The sequence below is a fragment of the Balaenoptera ricei genome, chromosome 13 (genome assembly GCF_028023285.1).
Source record: "Balaenoptera ricei isolate mBalRic1 chromosome 13, mBalRic1.hap2, whole genome shotgun sequence".
Taxonomy (NCBI): Eukaryota; Metazoa; Chordata; class Mammalia; order Artiodactyla; family Balaenopteridae; genus Balaenoptera; species Balaenoptera ricei.
This window is the reverse complement of record NC_082651.1, coordinates 5,247,506-5,263,465: the sequence shown is the minus strand read 5'-3', so window position 1 is coordinate 5,263,465 and position 15,960 is coordinate 5,247,506. Positions and strand designations below refer to the sequence as shown.

Sequence of the window (15,960 nt, the reverse complement as noted above, 5' to 3'; positions counted from 1 at the left end):
CTCTAGAGGGCACTTAAAATATTTTCTATTTGTTGTTTCAATTATTCTAGCAGCATTATTGCAAAGAAAGTAGGAAATGGTAATTACCAGTTCCATCTTATGAATGAGCAAAGTGAGGCCCTGGTGGGCAAAAACCATGGCTGTAGGGTGAGGCCTGGGCCCTGGGTCTCCAGTTAACAGGCCCGTCCAGGATATGTCCCAGTATCCACTCTAACAACAAAAACAAGCACCTTTCAATGATATTTTTAAAATGAGACTTTAACAGGAATTTCCAGAATTATAGGCTCAGGGATAAAGTCAAGGAGCAGGGCTGATCTCGCTGGACGGAAGCGGTCACTGTGGAAGCTGTGAAGATCATGTTCCCTTTCTTTCCTGTTTTCCTTTGTATGAATTGGTGATTGTCATCTATTGAAAACTTTGAGAACAATAAGAAAGCATGCTTTTGCTGGCCATTTTGTAGCTGCTTCTTCTGGTTGCTCCTGGTTTGCCCACCAGTTGTAGCAGTTAGAAGACCATCTCTTCAAGATACAGTCATACGAAACCAGAGCCCTACAGGCCGGGATGACTAGTTCACGTTTACGGGTCTTCTCAAAAGAAAAGAGCACGTGACATTTCAAGACATTCATAAAACATGGTCCAAAGCATCATGTTTGATGGTTTGTTTATTTTGAGTGTAAGACAGGTATCTTTTATTAGTTTTCCCTAGCCTTTTCTCATGTTTACTGGATGTTTTTCTCCGTGTAAGAAGGTGACCTGGAGCTTTAACAAAACAATCTGGATAACACAACCTGGATAAATGCTAGTCTGCACACAAGTCATCATTTATCACCTAGTCTCTGGCCTGGCCTCCATGTAAATTGAATTAGTCTTAAAGCCTGAAAAACCAGAGAGCGAGCAGGCCACATCATCTTATTTCTAGTTGGAGCTTTAAACTTCAAACTCACCCCTAACCTAACACCCACATCTTCCCCTGAAACAAACAAAAAAATTTTCTTTTAGAAGAAATGGCTATTTAAAGACTGAGTCAGTTGCGTAAGAACTGGCTTAATCCTGCAGCCAGCATGCAGAGTAGCTATTGGCTTCAGTGCAGGCCAGCTGGGGCTCTTGGAGCAGGACAGGTAGAGAGGACGCTTTAGACCAGGGCTAAGTCCAGGTGCTGGGGGTGTCTGTGCATGCCCGCACATCACGTGGAACAGCAGGGAGGTAGAGTTTGGAGGGAAAGGAGAGAGGGGACCATAACGCAGGCTTCCGTCTATGGCTCTGGGTCTCGTGCTCTGTTGTTCACCGTCTCTTTGTACTTTATATCGTCTTGGCAAATAAAAGCTTTGTTTTTGATGCTGCTGTATGCCTTCACCGATAGCTCTGACTGGTCAGAACTGACCTCTTTAAAATCTTATATGGGGACTTCCCTGGTGGTCTGGTGGTTAAGACTCTGCACTTCCACTGCAGGGGGCCCAGGTTCGATCCCTGGTCGGGGAACTAAGATCCTGCACCCCGCATGCTGCGTGGTGCAGCAAAAAAACAAAACAAAACAGAAAGAATGAGTTTGTTACAGTGACCAATTCAGTTCTATTTAAGTTAAATCAAATTGTAAAATAACAAACCTATGAAAGTGGAAGAACAGTATGTATTTCAAAACTGCCAAAATAAAATATTTTAAAAAAACCCTTATATGGCCACCTCGAACACTACATGGCAGGGGGCAGTGGGTAAGGGAGGAAGATAGTAAACTGAGGCAGGAAATTAGTTAAATAATAGAAAAAGGACAAATCGTATCTCCCTTAATTTTCTGGACACATTCAGGAAAAAAGTGAAAAAGAAACAAAGCTGTATTGTATTTTTAATGGTGACTCACCTATCTTTTGTTTTCTTTTGTATAATTTTGCCTCACCTGCAGGGCAAGACTAGAAAAGGCAGGAAGGGATTTGAAATGATAACCCTTTTTTTCCCCCTAGCTTTATTGAGATGTGATTGACACACATCATTGTGTGAGTTTAAGGTGTAAAAACGTGATGATTAGATAATATATGTATATAGCAAAAGGATCACCGCCATAAAGTTAGCTGACACGTTCATCACCTCACATAGCTACCCTTCTTTGTGTGTGTGTGGTGAGAACTTTCAAGTACACAATAACAGTATTGTTAACTGCCTGTACTATCGAATGTACCATCACATCCAGGATTTTCCAGTCACCATACTGCCCCTTAGATCCCAGAACTTATTCATCTTATAATTGGAAGTTTGTAGCCTGTGACCACTGTTACCTGTTTCCCGTACAACCCCTGCAAGCCCCTGGCAACCACCAATTGACTCTCTGTTTCTGTGACTTTGCTTTTTTAGATTCCAGATACGTGAGATCACACAGTACCTGCCCAGATTAGTGTAAATGATTCGGGAACTTATTTTCATTTATTTTGATGGTTTAAACTTTTAATGAAATAGATTCTGCTGGTAAACTCCAGTATTTGCTTGGTTTTTTGAAGGAGGAACAAAACTGGTAGACTGCCAGTTTTTTTGTTTTCCTGAGTGTAATCCACTGTTGTGGTCATGTGCTACATGTGGCTTTTGAGCACTTAAAATGTGGCCAGTCTAACTTGAGGTGTGTTCTAAGTGTAAAATGGACATCAGATTTTTAGGATTTAGTACGAAGAGATTGTAGAATATCTCATTAATGTTTTTTATATTGCTTGCATGTTGAAATGACAGTGTATTAGATCTGTTGCATTAAGTAAACATATTATGAAAGTTGCCTTCACCAGCATCTTTTTACATTTTTAACCATGACTATTAGAAAATCGAAGATTACATATATGGCTTGTATCATATCTCCGTTAGCTTTGCTCTATAGAGCTCACCATTAGTTTTTGCTGTTTGGTTCTGCCATCACTTTACTTTTCTGACTGTTTCTTGACTGGTCTTTGTCTTTATCTGAAAATGATTATATTACTGCTGGCCTGTGTTTCAAGTATATTGTAGAAAATGATTTGATGATCAAGTCATCACTACATTGCTCTTGGTCTAGAGCTTACAATTTAAAGTGGCATTTTCGTCTTTCAGACTCTGAAGGCTAAGCAATAATAAGGCTAAAGTTATTTTCTAGTAATATGTAGGCCAAGGTGCAAAATAGGATTATAAACAGAAATGTAAATATGGTATAATTTCCAAGAATAATTCCCTTTTCTGTTTTAATGAAAACATTTTCAGAAAACTGATAGTGAGACACAGTGTACAGTGACCACCCAGCTTGCACTTCTGAGCATGACAGTTTTGGACACACGACTAAGATCACATTTCCATTCCTTTCGTGAGGGCATTAGACCAGGGAATTCAGCTATGGGCGGGGGTCAAGCTTTGCTCTTCCAAGAACAGATAGTTGCCCAAAGGAAAACCTGTTGCCCCTTGACCTTGATGGAACCCCCCTTGGTGTGGTTGTTCCCTGCTCAGGGTAGGAAGCCAGCCTGGTGTGAACCCTAAGCCTTCCTCGCTTGGTTTCCTGGCCAGGAGACTCTGTGAGCGTTCTGATGCTCTAGCGTTTCTCTTCGTGTGCCCTCCCTCTCTGCTGCCTCTTTCCCCTCCCCCCAACCGCACATGGTCTGACATCTTCAGTGTTCCCAGGCCCGAGGGGCCATGAGTCTGTCTTCCCACTGCACTCTCACAGCTAACCCGCAGCTGTATAACTTGAGTCACCGGGGTCTTTGTAACCAGGAGCCCAGCTCAGGCAATAGAGGGAGCCTCTGGGTTAGTAAGGGAAACCCAAATCAAACCAGATTACACCATAAAGGGGGAATGTGTCGGCTCATATAAATAAATTCTTGTAGATTTGGCCTTGGGTTGATGGGACCAGGGACTCCCATGTCACCTGGACCGTCTTTCTCTCTCAACTTTGTCTTCCTCTATGTGATGACTTCCTTCTCATCAAAACAAAGGTCACAGACAAATTGAGTTCTATATCTCTACAACCCTGTCCCTATAAAGAGAGATCTACCCTGCCAGCCCCAGTTAGAAGGAATTTCAAAGGAAGGACTCTGATTGGCCCAGGGATTTGGAGAACTGTGATTGGATCAGACTGTGTCACATGACCAGCCCTACGGTTTAAGAAATAGTCTGTTAGCAGAAGAAAGCAGTGAGCATAAACTTACTTGGGGGGAGATGGCCATTCCCATCTGTGTTGACTACAAGTCAAGGAAAACTCGGTCCTTGATAATAAAGCATATAAATGATACAGTGGAGGTGGGGCTGGTGACCCCCCCCCTCCCCGGGTTGAAGCCCTAGTGATGGAGAGAAGGGCATTCTGGGTAGAGGCAGAAGCCTCGCAGGTGAATTGCTGGGCTACATCCAAGAACTGAGTCGAGGGTGATGAGAGAGGCGGATACCTAGTCTTTTTTTAATTTTTTAAAAATTTTATTGAAGTAGAGTTGATTTACAATGTCGTGTTGATTTCTGGTGTACAGCGAAGTGACTCAGTTATACATATATATATTATTTTTCATATTCTTTTCCATTATGGTTTATCACAGGATATTGAATAGAGTTCCCTGTGCTATAGAGTAGGACCTTGTGGTTTATCCATCCTATATATAATAGTTTGCATCTGCTAATCCCAAACTCCCAATCCCTCCTTCCCCTCAACCCCTAGCAGATGCCTAGTCTTGACCTGTCTTGTTCTGTAGACAATCAGGAGCCTTTGGAAACTGTAATAAGCAGGGAGGTGACACACTTTATTTCTGCTTTCTAGTGAATACGTGATTGGAGAGCTTCTAAACCCTTCTACACCATCCCGTATGACACTGATAATATTTGAATAGTACTCTGGGGTGGAAGCTGGAGGGCATGGTGTCAGGCTCACTGGACGCCCCAGGGCTGAGGAATCTGTCTGGGCAGGAGGGTGGGGACGTGTGGCCGGCAGCAGGGTGAAGGCACCTGTGCATTAGTCCAGGCAAGAGAAGGTGGGAACGTACAAGTAATGGAATTTGAAAGAAGGGAAGGGAAGGGAGAATAGGTGGGAAAGTGTCATTAAATCCACACTAGTCCTCAAATCTCATGTTAGCCCTTATTTTCCCTCCCCAATAAATCTTTAAATAACAGCATTCAAATGTCAGCTCTTTTTCTCATTCATTCATCCCCTTCTGAACTGTCTGCCTGTGCCCCCTTGGTTTCCACAAACTTTGATGTATTTAGGAATCACCTGGAAAGGTTGTTACAGATACAGAACCCTAGGCCCCCGCCAGAGATTCTGCGTCCATAGGTCTGAGAGGGAGCCTTGGCATTTGCGTCTTTCCATGGACTTCTCATGATCACGTGGTCCACAAACCGTACTTTTAGAAATACTGCTGTGCCACTTGTGCGAGGAGCAGCGAGAGCTTCCAGAACAGAACAACTTCCGCTGACGGTCCTGGTGCTCCTGTTGAATCCTGAGAACACCCTGCATGCTCATTGGTGCAAGGTTGTCACGTGGCTGTTTCTCATACCCAGGTCCCACCTGCAGCCCACCCCCAGTGCCCACCAGGCATTCTCCAGCTGGAAAACTTCAATTCCATCAGCAAGCTCTTGGTCCAGTCTTCCTGCCTCTCATGCCTTTGTCAACAGTCCCCAACTAGAGTCAGTGGATGCCGTGGGTCCCTTGATGCCTTGTGTTTCATCACACTTTTGACCCTGAGCTGTGATCTCTTATGTGTTCTTTCCACAAGACCATGCTTGCTTTAGGAGGCAGGAAATGAGCTATAAACAGTAGCTGAATTGAAAGCATCTAAAGTAGAAAAAAACACAAGATGTGGAAAATCCATGAAATGGGCAAGACTGCGTGAATAATCAAGCATCTATAATTGTTTGAATTTATTTCATTTTGCTATTTTAAGAAAGGTTGTTCAGTTTTGGTGGTTGGATATTTCTTTGAAAAAGAATTTAAAAAAAATTTTTCTCATATGTCAAACTCACTTTCTCTTGGTTGTCAGGTTTTCTGGAAGAGGCAATCCATTGTATAGTAAATTCGTGCCCTGGAATAATTAATTTACCTCACATGAGTGAGTACTTTATTCTGAGAACATACAGTGTACCCTGAGTCACCACAGACCTGGCTTTAATCAATACAGAGAAAGCTTTTTAATTGTTCTTCATCTTTGCTAATGCTTGGCACTGATTAGTAGCGTATGCTTTTATGTTTGGCAAAGTCTTTATGGAGAATATGCAACAGTTATTTGGGCTGTATTTGCCTGCAACTGAATCCATACTTTTTAAGATCACGCACAGGCATGGAGTAGGCATGAAAGAATTTTGCAACATTCTTTCTGTCAGCTCAGTTCTAATTCTTAACAGTTCAGATTACCGAACAGGTCTAACGTGGGAATCGAAATTAGAGAATTGACCACTCTTCAAAAAAATAAAAGCACTAGTATTTATAAACTGAACTAACCGAGTCATGGCTACACCATATGAAAGTGAACACAGACAAGGTATGTGTATGTTTTATCTTCACAGCCAGAAATCTGCCTTCACCGCCCGCCATCCTCATGGATGCCGTTCCCTTTGGTTCTACAGATGCCGCCGACTGCCTAGTGAAGGGCTGTGGATCTCCATTAAGGTGGACGCAGCCAGCATCAGGCGAACGTACGCTTGGTACCGCTGCGTGCAGGGACCCATGCTACCTGTGGATGAAGGGTCGCCCCTGCTCTCTCAGAGTGTGGGTTCTGGTGGCAAGGAAGTGAACATCCACAGACGTGAACATCGATTCATTGGCTGCCAGGGTGGAGTCGTGGAGTACTATAGATAAAAGTGTTTGTTGGAATTTTCTATTCAGAGAATGGTCCAGCGACAGATTATCTGAATAGAAAGTCTGTTTTCCCCCGGAAGCCCGTTGAGACAGTATTAGCTGGCCTGAATTTTTTTGTATGCTGCATTGACAGTGATACAGTGATGAAGAAAACCTCAATTGCTGGTGAATGTAAAAACCGCTAATTATAGTGCTTTAGCTTCTCCGTCTCTAAATTGGTGATAATCACCCTACATTTATGTTAAACCACCATGTGAGGCAAGATAATAACAAAGCAGAGGGCCCCAGTGAATTCTATATGAACCTTACCTCCACGTGGTCCCACGGAATGGAACCTAACACCTGTCCAAACATAGACCTTTTTTGGGAGGTTATACGGGCCAGGTGCTGCAATGGATTTTGAAAACCGAACGAAAAACCACTGTGGGAAACAAATGGACTCCAAGCTCTAGGTCTTTCTCCTCCAGATCTGTCCTCTCCATGTCCTTCGGAGTTCTCTTTCTAAAATGCAAATCTGTCCATGACACACCACCGTTCCGATGAATAATCCATCCTTGGATCCGCGTCATCATCCATTCAGAACACATTAATGAGGTGCCAGGCACTGTGATAAGCATTGATGACACTTCTTCCCCCATGAAGCTTCCAGTTGGTTTGGGGAGATTAAACATGAATTACATGGTGGAAGATATAATCTCTCATTTTCCCCACCAGCCTATACAATGGGCTCCTAAGCATGACATGTAAGAGTTATGTCACATGTCATTACCTGGCCCCTAACTTCCGTGTCCTCACCTGTGAACCTTCTCCTCCTCTCTCTCCCCTGCAGCAGAGTCAATTCTGCAGGTCCCTGAATATACCAACCTGTTCGTTTCTTTCATGGCTCTGAATGTGTCCTCTTCTTTTCCTGGATCACTTCCCTCTTCTTCCTGCTCGGGGAGCTCTCACTTACCCATGAAGATTCTGCTCAAATGTCCCCTCTTTTGTGGCAGAAGCAACGATTTCCTTTCCTGTGCTCCCGAAGCATCCTTCCCCTTCTCCGTTTCTGGCACTTGCCATGCTGTGTTACAGTTACCTTTCCATGACTCTTTCTCCTCTTAGACCACGAACTCTTGAAAGTAGAAGCTGCCTCTTATTTGCTTTCATCTTCCTAGATCCCAGCCCAGAACTTGACCCAGAGTAGACGCTAAGAAAATATTGGTTAATGTTCAGTTGTTATTCCTGATCATATGAACTAAATTGGAAGATTAGGACAGAGAGATCTACATGGAAACAGGGAGAAAGATGATTCAATGACGTGAGCTGATAAAAGTAAGGTCAGACTGGGAATACTGAAGGCCAATAGTTTTATGTTTGAAGGAGCTTTAGAGTTAAGAAATTCAACTAGAGTTTTCTAAAATGTAACGAGTTATTTTGGTTATTATTTTGGTGTGGATATTATCACACTGATGTTCAGAATGAGGGCGAGAGGCTGTGGACTTCAGGTGTGAAAGTTTCATGAGTTCTCTCTGGTGGAGAAAGAAATCGTCCCTCTTTGTACGTGCTTCAGTGCTACTGTGATTTGCTATGATGTGACCTCCTACCCAAGGCACTGCTGGCCACGAGCTCCAAACCCAGTAAGGCTCCAGTCCACACCAGTTCCCAGCTCTAGAAGCGTCTCATAATTCTTTTAGAAAAATGAAGGAGGGTCAAACTTATGCTGATGGTTAATACTATCAGCTATAGGTGATGATCCAGGAAAGGGGCAGGAAGGTTTTATTCTTCTCTCTTCCAGGGAGACTGTATTATTGTGTGTCCCTCCCTAATTGAAGGGAGACTAACTCATTTGTAGTTTTGTGTACGTAGGATGTTACTGAAGGTGAGGTGGTTTGATGTAGGTTAGAGCATCCTACAGCAAACAAGACCCCTCTTTGCAAAGAAACACCTCCTGGCCTTTGCTTGAGAGGGTGTGTGTATGGAGCTGTACGTGACAGGTCGGAACGCGACCTTGAAACATTTGTCCCCAGCCTGTATGGTGCATCCGCGTCATAGACACACCCGCGTTTCCTGAACAGGGCATTGCCGGGCTCTGGGGCCTCTGGTACCTGCTGAGGGTGTTTTTCCCCCGGAGGATCGCACCTGTGCTGTTCGGGGGTGGTGTTGAGTTACAGGGAGGTATCTGGCACACAGGAGCTTCACTCTGGTGTCATGTTAAGGATACAAAGCAATGGAAAATGATCCCGTGAACATTCATGTATAATTCATGTATTTTTTATTTTATTTATTTTTATTTTTTTATTTTTGGCTGTGTTGGGTCTTCGTTTCTGTGCAAGGGCTTTCTCCAGTTGCGGTGAGCGGGGGCCACTCTTCATCGCGGTGCGCGGGCCTCTCACTATCACGGCCTCTCTTGTTGCGGAGCACAGGCTCCAGACGCGCAGGCTCAGTAGTTGTGGCTCACGGGCCTAGTTGCTCTGCGGCATGTGGGCTCTTCCCAGACCAGGGCTCGAACCCGTGTCCCCTGCATTAGCAGGCAGATTCTCAACCACTGCGCCACCAGGGAAGCCCTCATGTATTTTTTTATTCCTACATCAAAGCTATAGTTTTCAATAATTTCTGAATAGAAATTTTTGTTTAATTGCTCATTTAACGAGCTGAAGATTACATTTTGCCTGTATGGTTTGTATTTTTCCCAGTGAATGATGTGAACGTGATCTCAGAGGGAAATAATTAGCACATACACAAGAGCAACTTTCTTTAGCCTTTTAACAATCACTTTTTGAATGATAAACAAAAAATCCAAATCCAAGAGGGACAGAGGGAAATAGGGTTGGTATGAGAAATGTAGGGGTTTCAACTCTATAGCTGATGCTTTATTGTTAAAAGTAAAAGTGATTGGAAAAAGCTGGGTGGTATGTACTTTGGTGTTTATCATTCTCCGTATTTGTCTTTAAGTTTAAATGCTTAATAGTCAAACCATTTTAAAGCATCTTTTGCACGGGATAAGAGAATTCAAGAAGGAATGATGGCCCTTATTGGTTTTGTTACAGACTTTCAACTTGGCACCATTTAAGAAGGTTCATTAGTGTGTGCTACTGTGTATGTGTCTTTTCTTCATAAAACATAGTATGATTCAGATTCTTCTGGCTTTTGCCCTCATTACTTAGTATTGGGCAACTTTTACTTTTTAAAGTCTGATTTAAAAAAAATTGAGCCAAAATATGAAAGATGAAAATGTTCAGAAATGCCGTAAACGAGTGGTTTATATTCAGGTGGTGCTGACAGTGGTGCCACCTGCCACTGTGGTCCGCAGTGTCTACTGCCCGCTGTGCTGGGGGAGGGTCCAGGCTTTCATGTCAGGCCAGTGTGACAGAGCTCCCGCTTGCTTCGGTCACCAGGCACATGTAAGCAGCCCTGGCCGCGCCCACGGGGGACGTGCCCTTGGTCGTGGCCACCACACAAGGGAGGTGAGTGCCAATAACACTGTGGCCAGCTGAGCGATGGTCCCCAAAGGTCTAAGTCCCCAGAACCTGGGGATATGTTACCCTGCATGGCAGAGGGGACTTCGCCAATGTGATCAAGTTAGGGTCCTGAGATGGGGAGAGAACAGTGGATTATCCAGGTGGGCTGGATGAAATCACAGAGGTCCTTATGAGAGGAAGGCAGGAGGGTCAGAGTCAGAGGAGATGGGACCAGGCAGGCAGAGGTCGGCATGATGTGGCCACGAGCCACGGAATGTGAGAAGCCTCCAGAAAGTAGAAAAGGCAAGGAACTGATTCTCCCCTAGAGCCTCCTGAAGTAACACAGTCCTGTCGGCACCTTGGCGTTAGCCCCAGGTCAAGAAGAGAATGAAAATGATTTTGGACTTATGACCTCTGGAAGTGTAAGGTGATAAACTTGTGTTATTGTTAAGCCACTAAGTATTTGCTAATACCACAGCCATAGGAAACCAATGAAAGAGGCTTGTGCTTGGGAAAGGATGCACACGGGCCTGGCAGGGGAGGAGGACCTCACTTTTATCAGGGATAATCGAGCTCACTGAGAGCTCAGGAAGAGCGAGAGGTAGGTCCCTAACAGCGCTGGCTTTGAGTCGGACTGCCTGGGTTAAAATCCTGGCACCACCATCAATTAGTTGTGTGACCTTGAGTCACTGGACCTCTGTCTGCCTTTGTTCTCTCATCCGTAAAATGGGAACCATGACAGCACTTGCCTCAGAGGCTTGTGAGGAGGTTGACTGACATAACTCACACAAAGCGTTTGCACCGTCCCTGGCAGAGTGGAGGCTCTGTAGACATGGACTCTTATTAGATAAGCCCTCAGCTCTTCACAGGTTCTGCTGTGTGTTTGTGCTGCTGAATTTTACTGGCCCATTTAATAAGGTTCTCTTTGTTTGGGGAGCCACAGGAATTATGCATTCCTCACTCATATAAATCGGAAAGAAATACCTGCTCAATCTGTGGGCAGGGACGTTGAGGCTAAATGCATGGTCCTTGGCTTGGTGGGGTCTTTGTTTTGTTTTCGTAGGGGGCACAGAATAGATATACATGTTTTCTATGGAAGGAACAGGTCTGTTCCTTGCAGTGAGATATATTCATGGTTACCTGTTTAGGTCTCAACTCAGAAGGCCCTTAGATTTTCATTCTTCTACTTATCCTTATGCTCAAAGTAGGAAGATTTTGGTAAAACATCAGACATCTCAGGGTAAGGGAGACTAAGTGCAGTGGTTGAAGGGGGTTGGGGGAAAGCTCGTAGGGTCATTGCAGCTCTAGAGCTCTGAGAAGGTGGGAAACTTCACAGATCATGACCAGCGGTTAGCTCATGGCACAGTTATCGCTCAGTGGAAGGCGGGCAGCTCACTCAGATTCTGTCCTGTTTCATTCTACAGCACCCTTGGATAATGATGCCTTTTTGGTAATTTCTAGTAACTGTGTCTCCTTAGATGGAGGCTGGTATGAGCTATCACCCAGCTGATACTAAATTTCCCCCTGTGGGTGGCCTTTGAGTTGGCCAGGGGTACATTCCAGCCAAGAAGACAGCACAGAGCAGGGCCCCTTTGGGAAATTACAGACCATTGAGCATGTGCTGGGTGCTCAGTGGAGAGAGGGTTGGGGGTCGGGGGACCTGGAATTGTCACTGAGGGGAGAGTGTGCAGAGCTTCGGGCGTCCAACCTAGGAGTCTGGGCTGCATCCTGAGCCCTTCCTTCCTCAGACTGTGCAGAGGTGTGGTATTATAATAGATGTGGTACATATAGACAATGGAATATTACTCAGCCATCAAAAAGAATGAAATAATGCCATTTGCAGCAATGTGAATGGACGTAGAGATTATCATACTGAGTGAAGTCAGACAGAAAAGGACAACTATCATACGATATCGCTTATATGCAGAATCTGAAAAAAAATGATACAAGTGAATTTATTTACAAAACAGAAACAGACTCAGACTTAGAGAAGGAACTTACGGTTACCGGGGGGAAGGGTGGGGGAAGGGATAGTTAGGGAGTTTGGGGTTGATATGTACATACTACTATATTTACTTATTTTTTATAAATTTATTTATTTATTTTCGGCTGCCTTGGGTCTTCGTTGCTGCTCGCGGGCTTTTCTCTAGTTGCGGTGAGCAGGGGCTGCTCTTCATTGCAGTGCGTGGGCTTCTCATTGCAATGGCTTCTCCTGTTGCGGAGCATGGGCTCTAGGTACACAGGCTTCAGTAGTTGTGGCACGTGGGCTCAGTAGTTGCGGCTTGCGGGCTCTAGAGCACAGGCTCAGTAGTTGTGGCGCACAGGCTTAGTTGCTCCGCGGCATGTGGGATCTTCCCGGACCAGGGCTCGAACCCGCGTCCCCTGCATGGGCGGATTCTTAACCACTGTGCCACCAGGGAAGCTCACACACTACTATATTTAAAATAGATAACCAACAAGGACCTACGGTATAGCACAGGGAACTCTGCTCAATATTCTATAACAACCTAAATGGGAAGAATTTGAAGAAGAATAGATACATGTATATGTATAACTGAATCACTTTTCTGTACACCTGAAACTAACACAACATTGTTAATCAACTATGTTCCAATATTAAATAAAAAGTTAAAAAAAAAATAGATGTCAAGGGAAAGGGACATGAAGACCTCTGTGGTCCCAGAGTTTTGGAAGTGCTGGGAAAACAAGCAAAACCGTTTCTTTCCACTAGGAATTTTCAGAGCCTGTGAATACGTTTTGAATTTCCCAGAAGTGGATATCGTAGATAAGTAGAAAGGAGACCCGGAATTAAGGCGTCGGGGTAAAAAAGAGTGGGTGGGTCCAAGAGATTCAGGATGAGGGTTAGAAAACAATTGGTGACCAGTAAGATGGTGAGGGGGATAGCAAGGAGATGCAGAGAGAATTCCAATGTGACCCTAGTTTCAAGCTTAGGATTTTAAGCGATAGCTTAGCATTTGGGGCCCTAGAGGAATAGAGAAGATGGAACTGGCTTTATAGGAAGATGATGGGTTTTGAGTGTATTATGGACTTGTTTGTCTATATTTGTGATACTGGCAGTATAGGTGATGGTGCCTAAGTCCACATCCCCAGGCTGGAAAGCTGTGTAGAGCCGGGCAGTTGAGGCCATGGGTATCGACGAAGACCTCCAGAGACAGTAGGGTTTCCAAGGATGCAAATCACATTCACTTACAAAAATCAGTCAATGGTGCTGTAGGCGCGGGTGGAAGGGTCGAGCCACCATTTAGCTAAGTGCTGACTCATGTTCTGATTGGGACCCTCGTCCTGTTTCAATTGAGGCTGCCTCTCTTCTTGTAGAATCACAGCTTGCGCAATGACCATGAATAAGTACGTGGAAGAAAACGTGTCTCAGAAATCCTACACGACCATCAAGTATTTCATGAAGATGTTGAGCAGCGTCAGCGAGACCCTGATCTTCATCTTCATGGGCGTGTCCACCGTCGGGAAGAACCACGAATGGAACTGGGCCTTCGTCTGCTTCACCCTGGCCTTCTGCCTGATCTGGAGGGCGCTGGGTAATGAGCACGTGTCTCCTGCGTGAGCGCTGGGTGTCGCGCGTGGAGAGATGGGCCCTTCCTCCTGCCCCTTCCCTTTGTCGCTGCTGCCGCTGCTTCTCTTCTTCGTCTTGGGCTCTTGTCTTTCTTATCTCCTTCCTCCACCTCCTCACTCTCCACGGCCTCTCCCTTCTCCTCCTTCTCCTCCTCTCCCCTCATCCTGACATACTCTTTCCTCCCCGGAGTATCTTCACGCGTTTGCTTTAAGTGGAATTAACCTCTCTTGGCGTCTCTGATTCCAAGAGCCCAGTGATGCGAGCCAGGAGGAGGAATGCGGGCAGGATGGTAGGAAAGGGACCTGTTCTGAAATACTTTGCCCTGAAACAGAAGCCCAGAAAAATGCGTCTTCACGTTCCTGTGTCCTGGCCTCACACAGTCTGTTTCCTTTGGTTTTGTTTTTCTTCTCAGGTGTCTTTGTCCTGACTCAGGTCATTAACTGGTTCCGCACGATTCCCCTGACCTTCAAGGACCAGTTCATCATTGCCTACGGTGGGCTCCGCGGGGCCATCTGCTTCGCGCTGGTGTTTCTTCTTCCTGCTGCCGTGTTTCCCCGGAAAAAGCTGTTCATCACGGCGGCAATAGTGGTCATATTCTTCACTGTCTTCATCCTGGTGAGTAGAGCTCAGTCTCCCAGCAAAGTCTCTCCCTTTATCAGGAGGAACCAAGGTCACTCAGGTGATCATCGTGAACTCCTTTTACATGATGCCAAGGTATCTTGAGGCTTAGGTAGTTAGGACACGAGGGAAAATGGTGTTTCCTCACGTCACTGGATTGTGCAGGGGCCTGAGCGAGTCCAATTTGGTCACTTGGCTGACACAGAAGAATTACTATTTAAGGAAACTCAGCTGTGTGAGCTGAGCTCCCTCCTGGAAATTTATGAGCTGCACTTGCTAATCCTCGGCATTTGTCTTCCTCTCTGACCTAGTAAATGTGCTCGTTAAATGCTGCTTGTGCGATGACCTCCCAGCAGCTCTTTGACATGGGTTCACTGCTGAGCTGTGCGTCCCTTGAAACGATGGGAGGGGTGACTACACATTTAATATGGGGAGGTGGAGAGCTGTGGTAGGAGGGCGTGGGTCTGGGTCAAGATCCTGACTTTGCAAGTTAATCAGCCCCTTGAAGTTAATTATCCAGCCCTTAGGGGATTCTGTTCTGCAGATCGTCATTTAGAAATTATGTCTGGGGCTCCCCTGTGTGCCCGACAATGGCTCTGGGTGCTTAGGATCCAAGAGTGAACAAAACCCAGAAATATCCCCGACCCTGCAAAGCCTCCATTCCAGTGAAAGTAAACAGAGGAAGTGAGGGAATTAGAGTCTGTTAGAGGGTGAGAGACGCTGGACAGTAGGAAGTTGTAGGGCTCAGGCCTGGTGAGGGTGGAGTACGGTTACAATTCTGGATGGAAGAGTCGCGGAAGGCCACGGTGAAAAACATGCTTGAGTAAAGGTTTGCAGGGGGGTAAAAGGATTAGCTGAGCCGAAGAACATTCCAGGCAAATGGGACTAAAGACAAAGGTCTGGAGGCGGTGTGTACGTGGCCCACCTGGCAGCTGGAGGGCAGTGTGGTTTGGGACAGAGGAGGTGAGGGAGAGTCCGGAGGAGTCTTAGGTCACGTGGGACTGGCAGGGGCCAGCGGGGGCCGTCGGGCCAGTGTCAGGACGTTGGCTCCTCTCCAGGTGAAACGGAAGCATCCAAGTTTGGGGCAGAAGCGTGATGCGTCTTACTTGGTATAAAGGAGCCCCTGGCCGCTGTGAGAAGAGGCTGTTGAGAGGAAAGGGTACGAGTGGGAAAGGCAGTGTGGGACCCAGAGCGGTGATCAGGCAAGATGGCGAGAAGGGGCAGAGGCTGGTGAATGATGGAGGCTGGGGGTGAGCCCGGGACCCCGACTCCAGAGGCAAGCTCAGAACTGCGGGGCGCTCTGCTGACCACCCTCGAGAGAGAAGACAGTATTACCCGGTTACGGTTAGGGATAGTTCCAGTTAGAGGGACACATACTAGTTTGGTTCAAGCATCCCAGGTTGGTTTGAGTTTCTCAACGCAGGGAGATGGCGCCCCAGGGGTGGAGAGATTAAGCAGATTCCCTGCCTTCATCTTTTCACTGTGTGTTTGCAGGAACCTTGGAACAAGCATCCGATTAGCTAGTCTCACACGTCTGAGGCAGCGTT

The 15,960-nt window shown here is 45.7% G+C and overlaps 1 protein-coding gene and 1 non-coding gene across 2 annotated transcripts in view; both read left to right on the top strand.

Moving 5' to 3' along the window:
- SLC9A2 (solute carrier family 9 member A2) overlaps positions 1-15,960 on the top strand; it is a 92,291-nt gene that overhangs the window by 47,801 nt on the left and 28,530 nt on the right. Inside the window, exons 4-5 of the mRNA XM_059942993.1 lie at positions 13,543-13,760; positions 14,208-14,410. Of these exons, the coding sequence (XP_059798976.1) occupies positions 13,543-13,760; positions 14,208-14,410 (421 nt within the window). The remainder of the gene's footprint in view (positions 1-13,542; positions 13,761-14,207; positions 14,411-15,960) is intronic.
- Positions 1,407-1,479, top strand: TRNAG-UCC (transfer RNA glycine (anticodon UCC)). The gene has a single exon. It is a non-coding gene; the product is annotated as a tRNA-Gly (tRNA).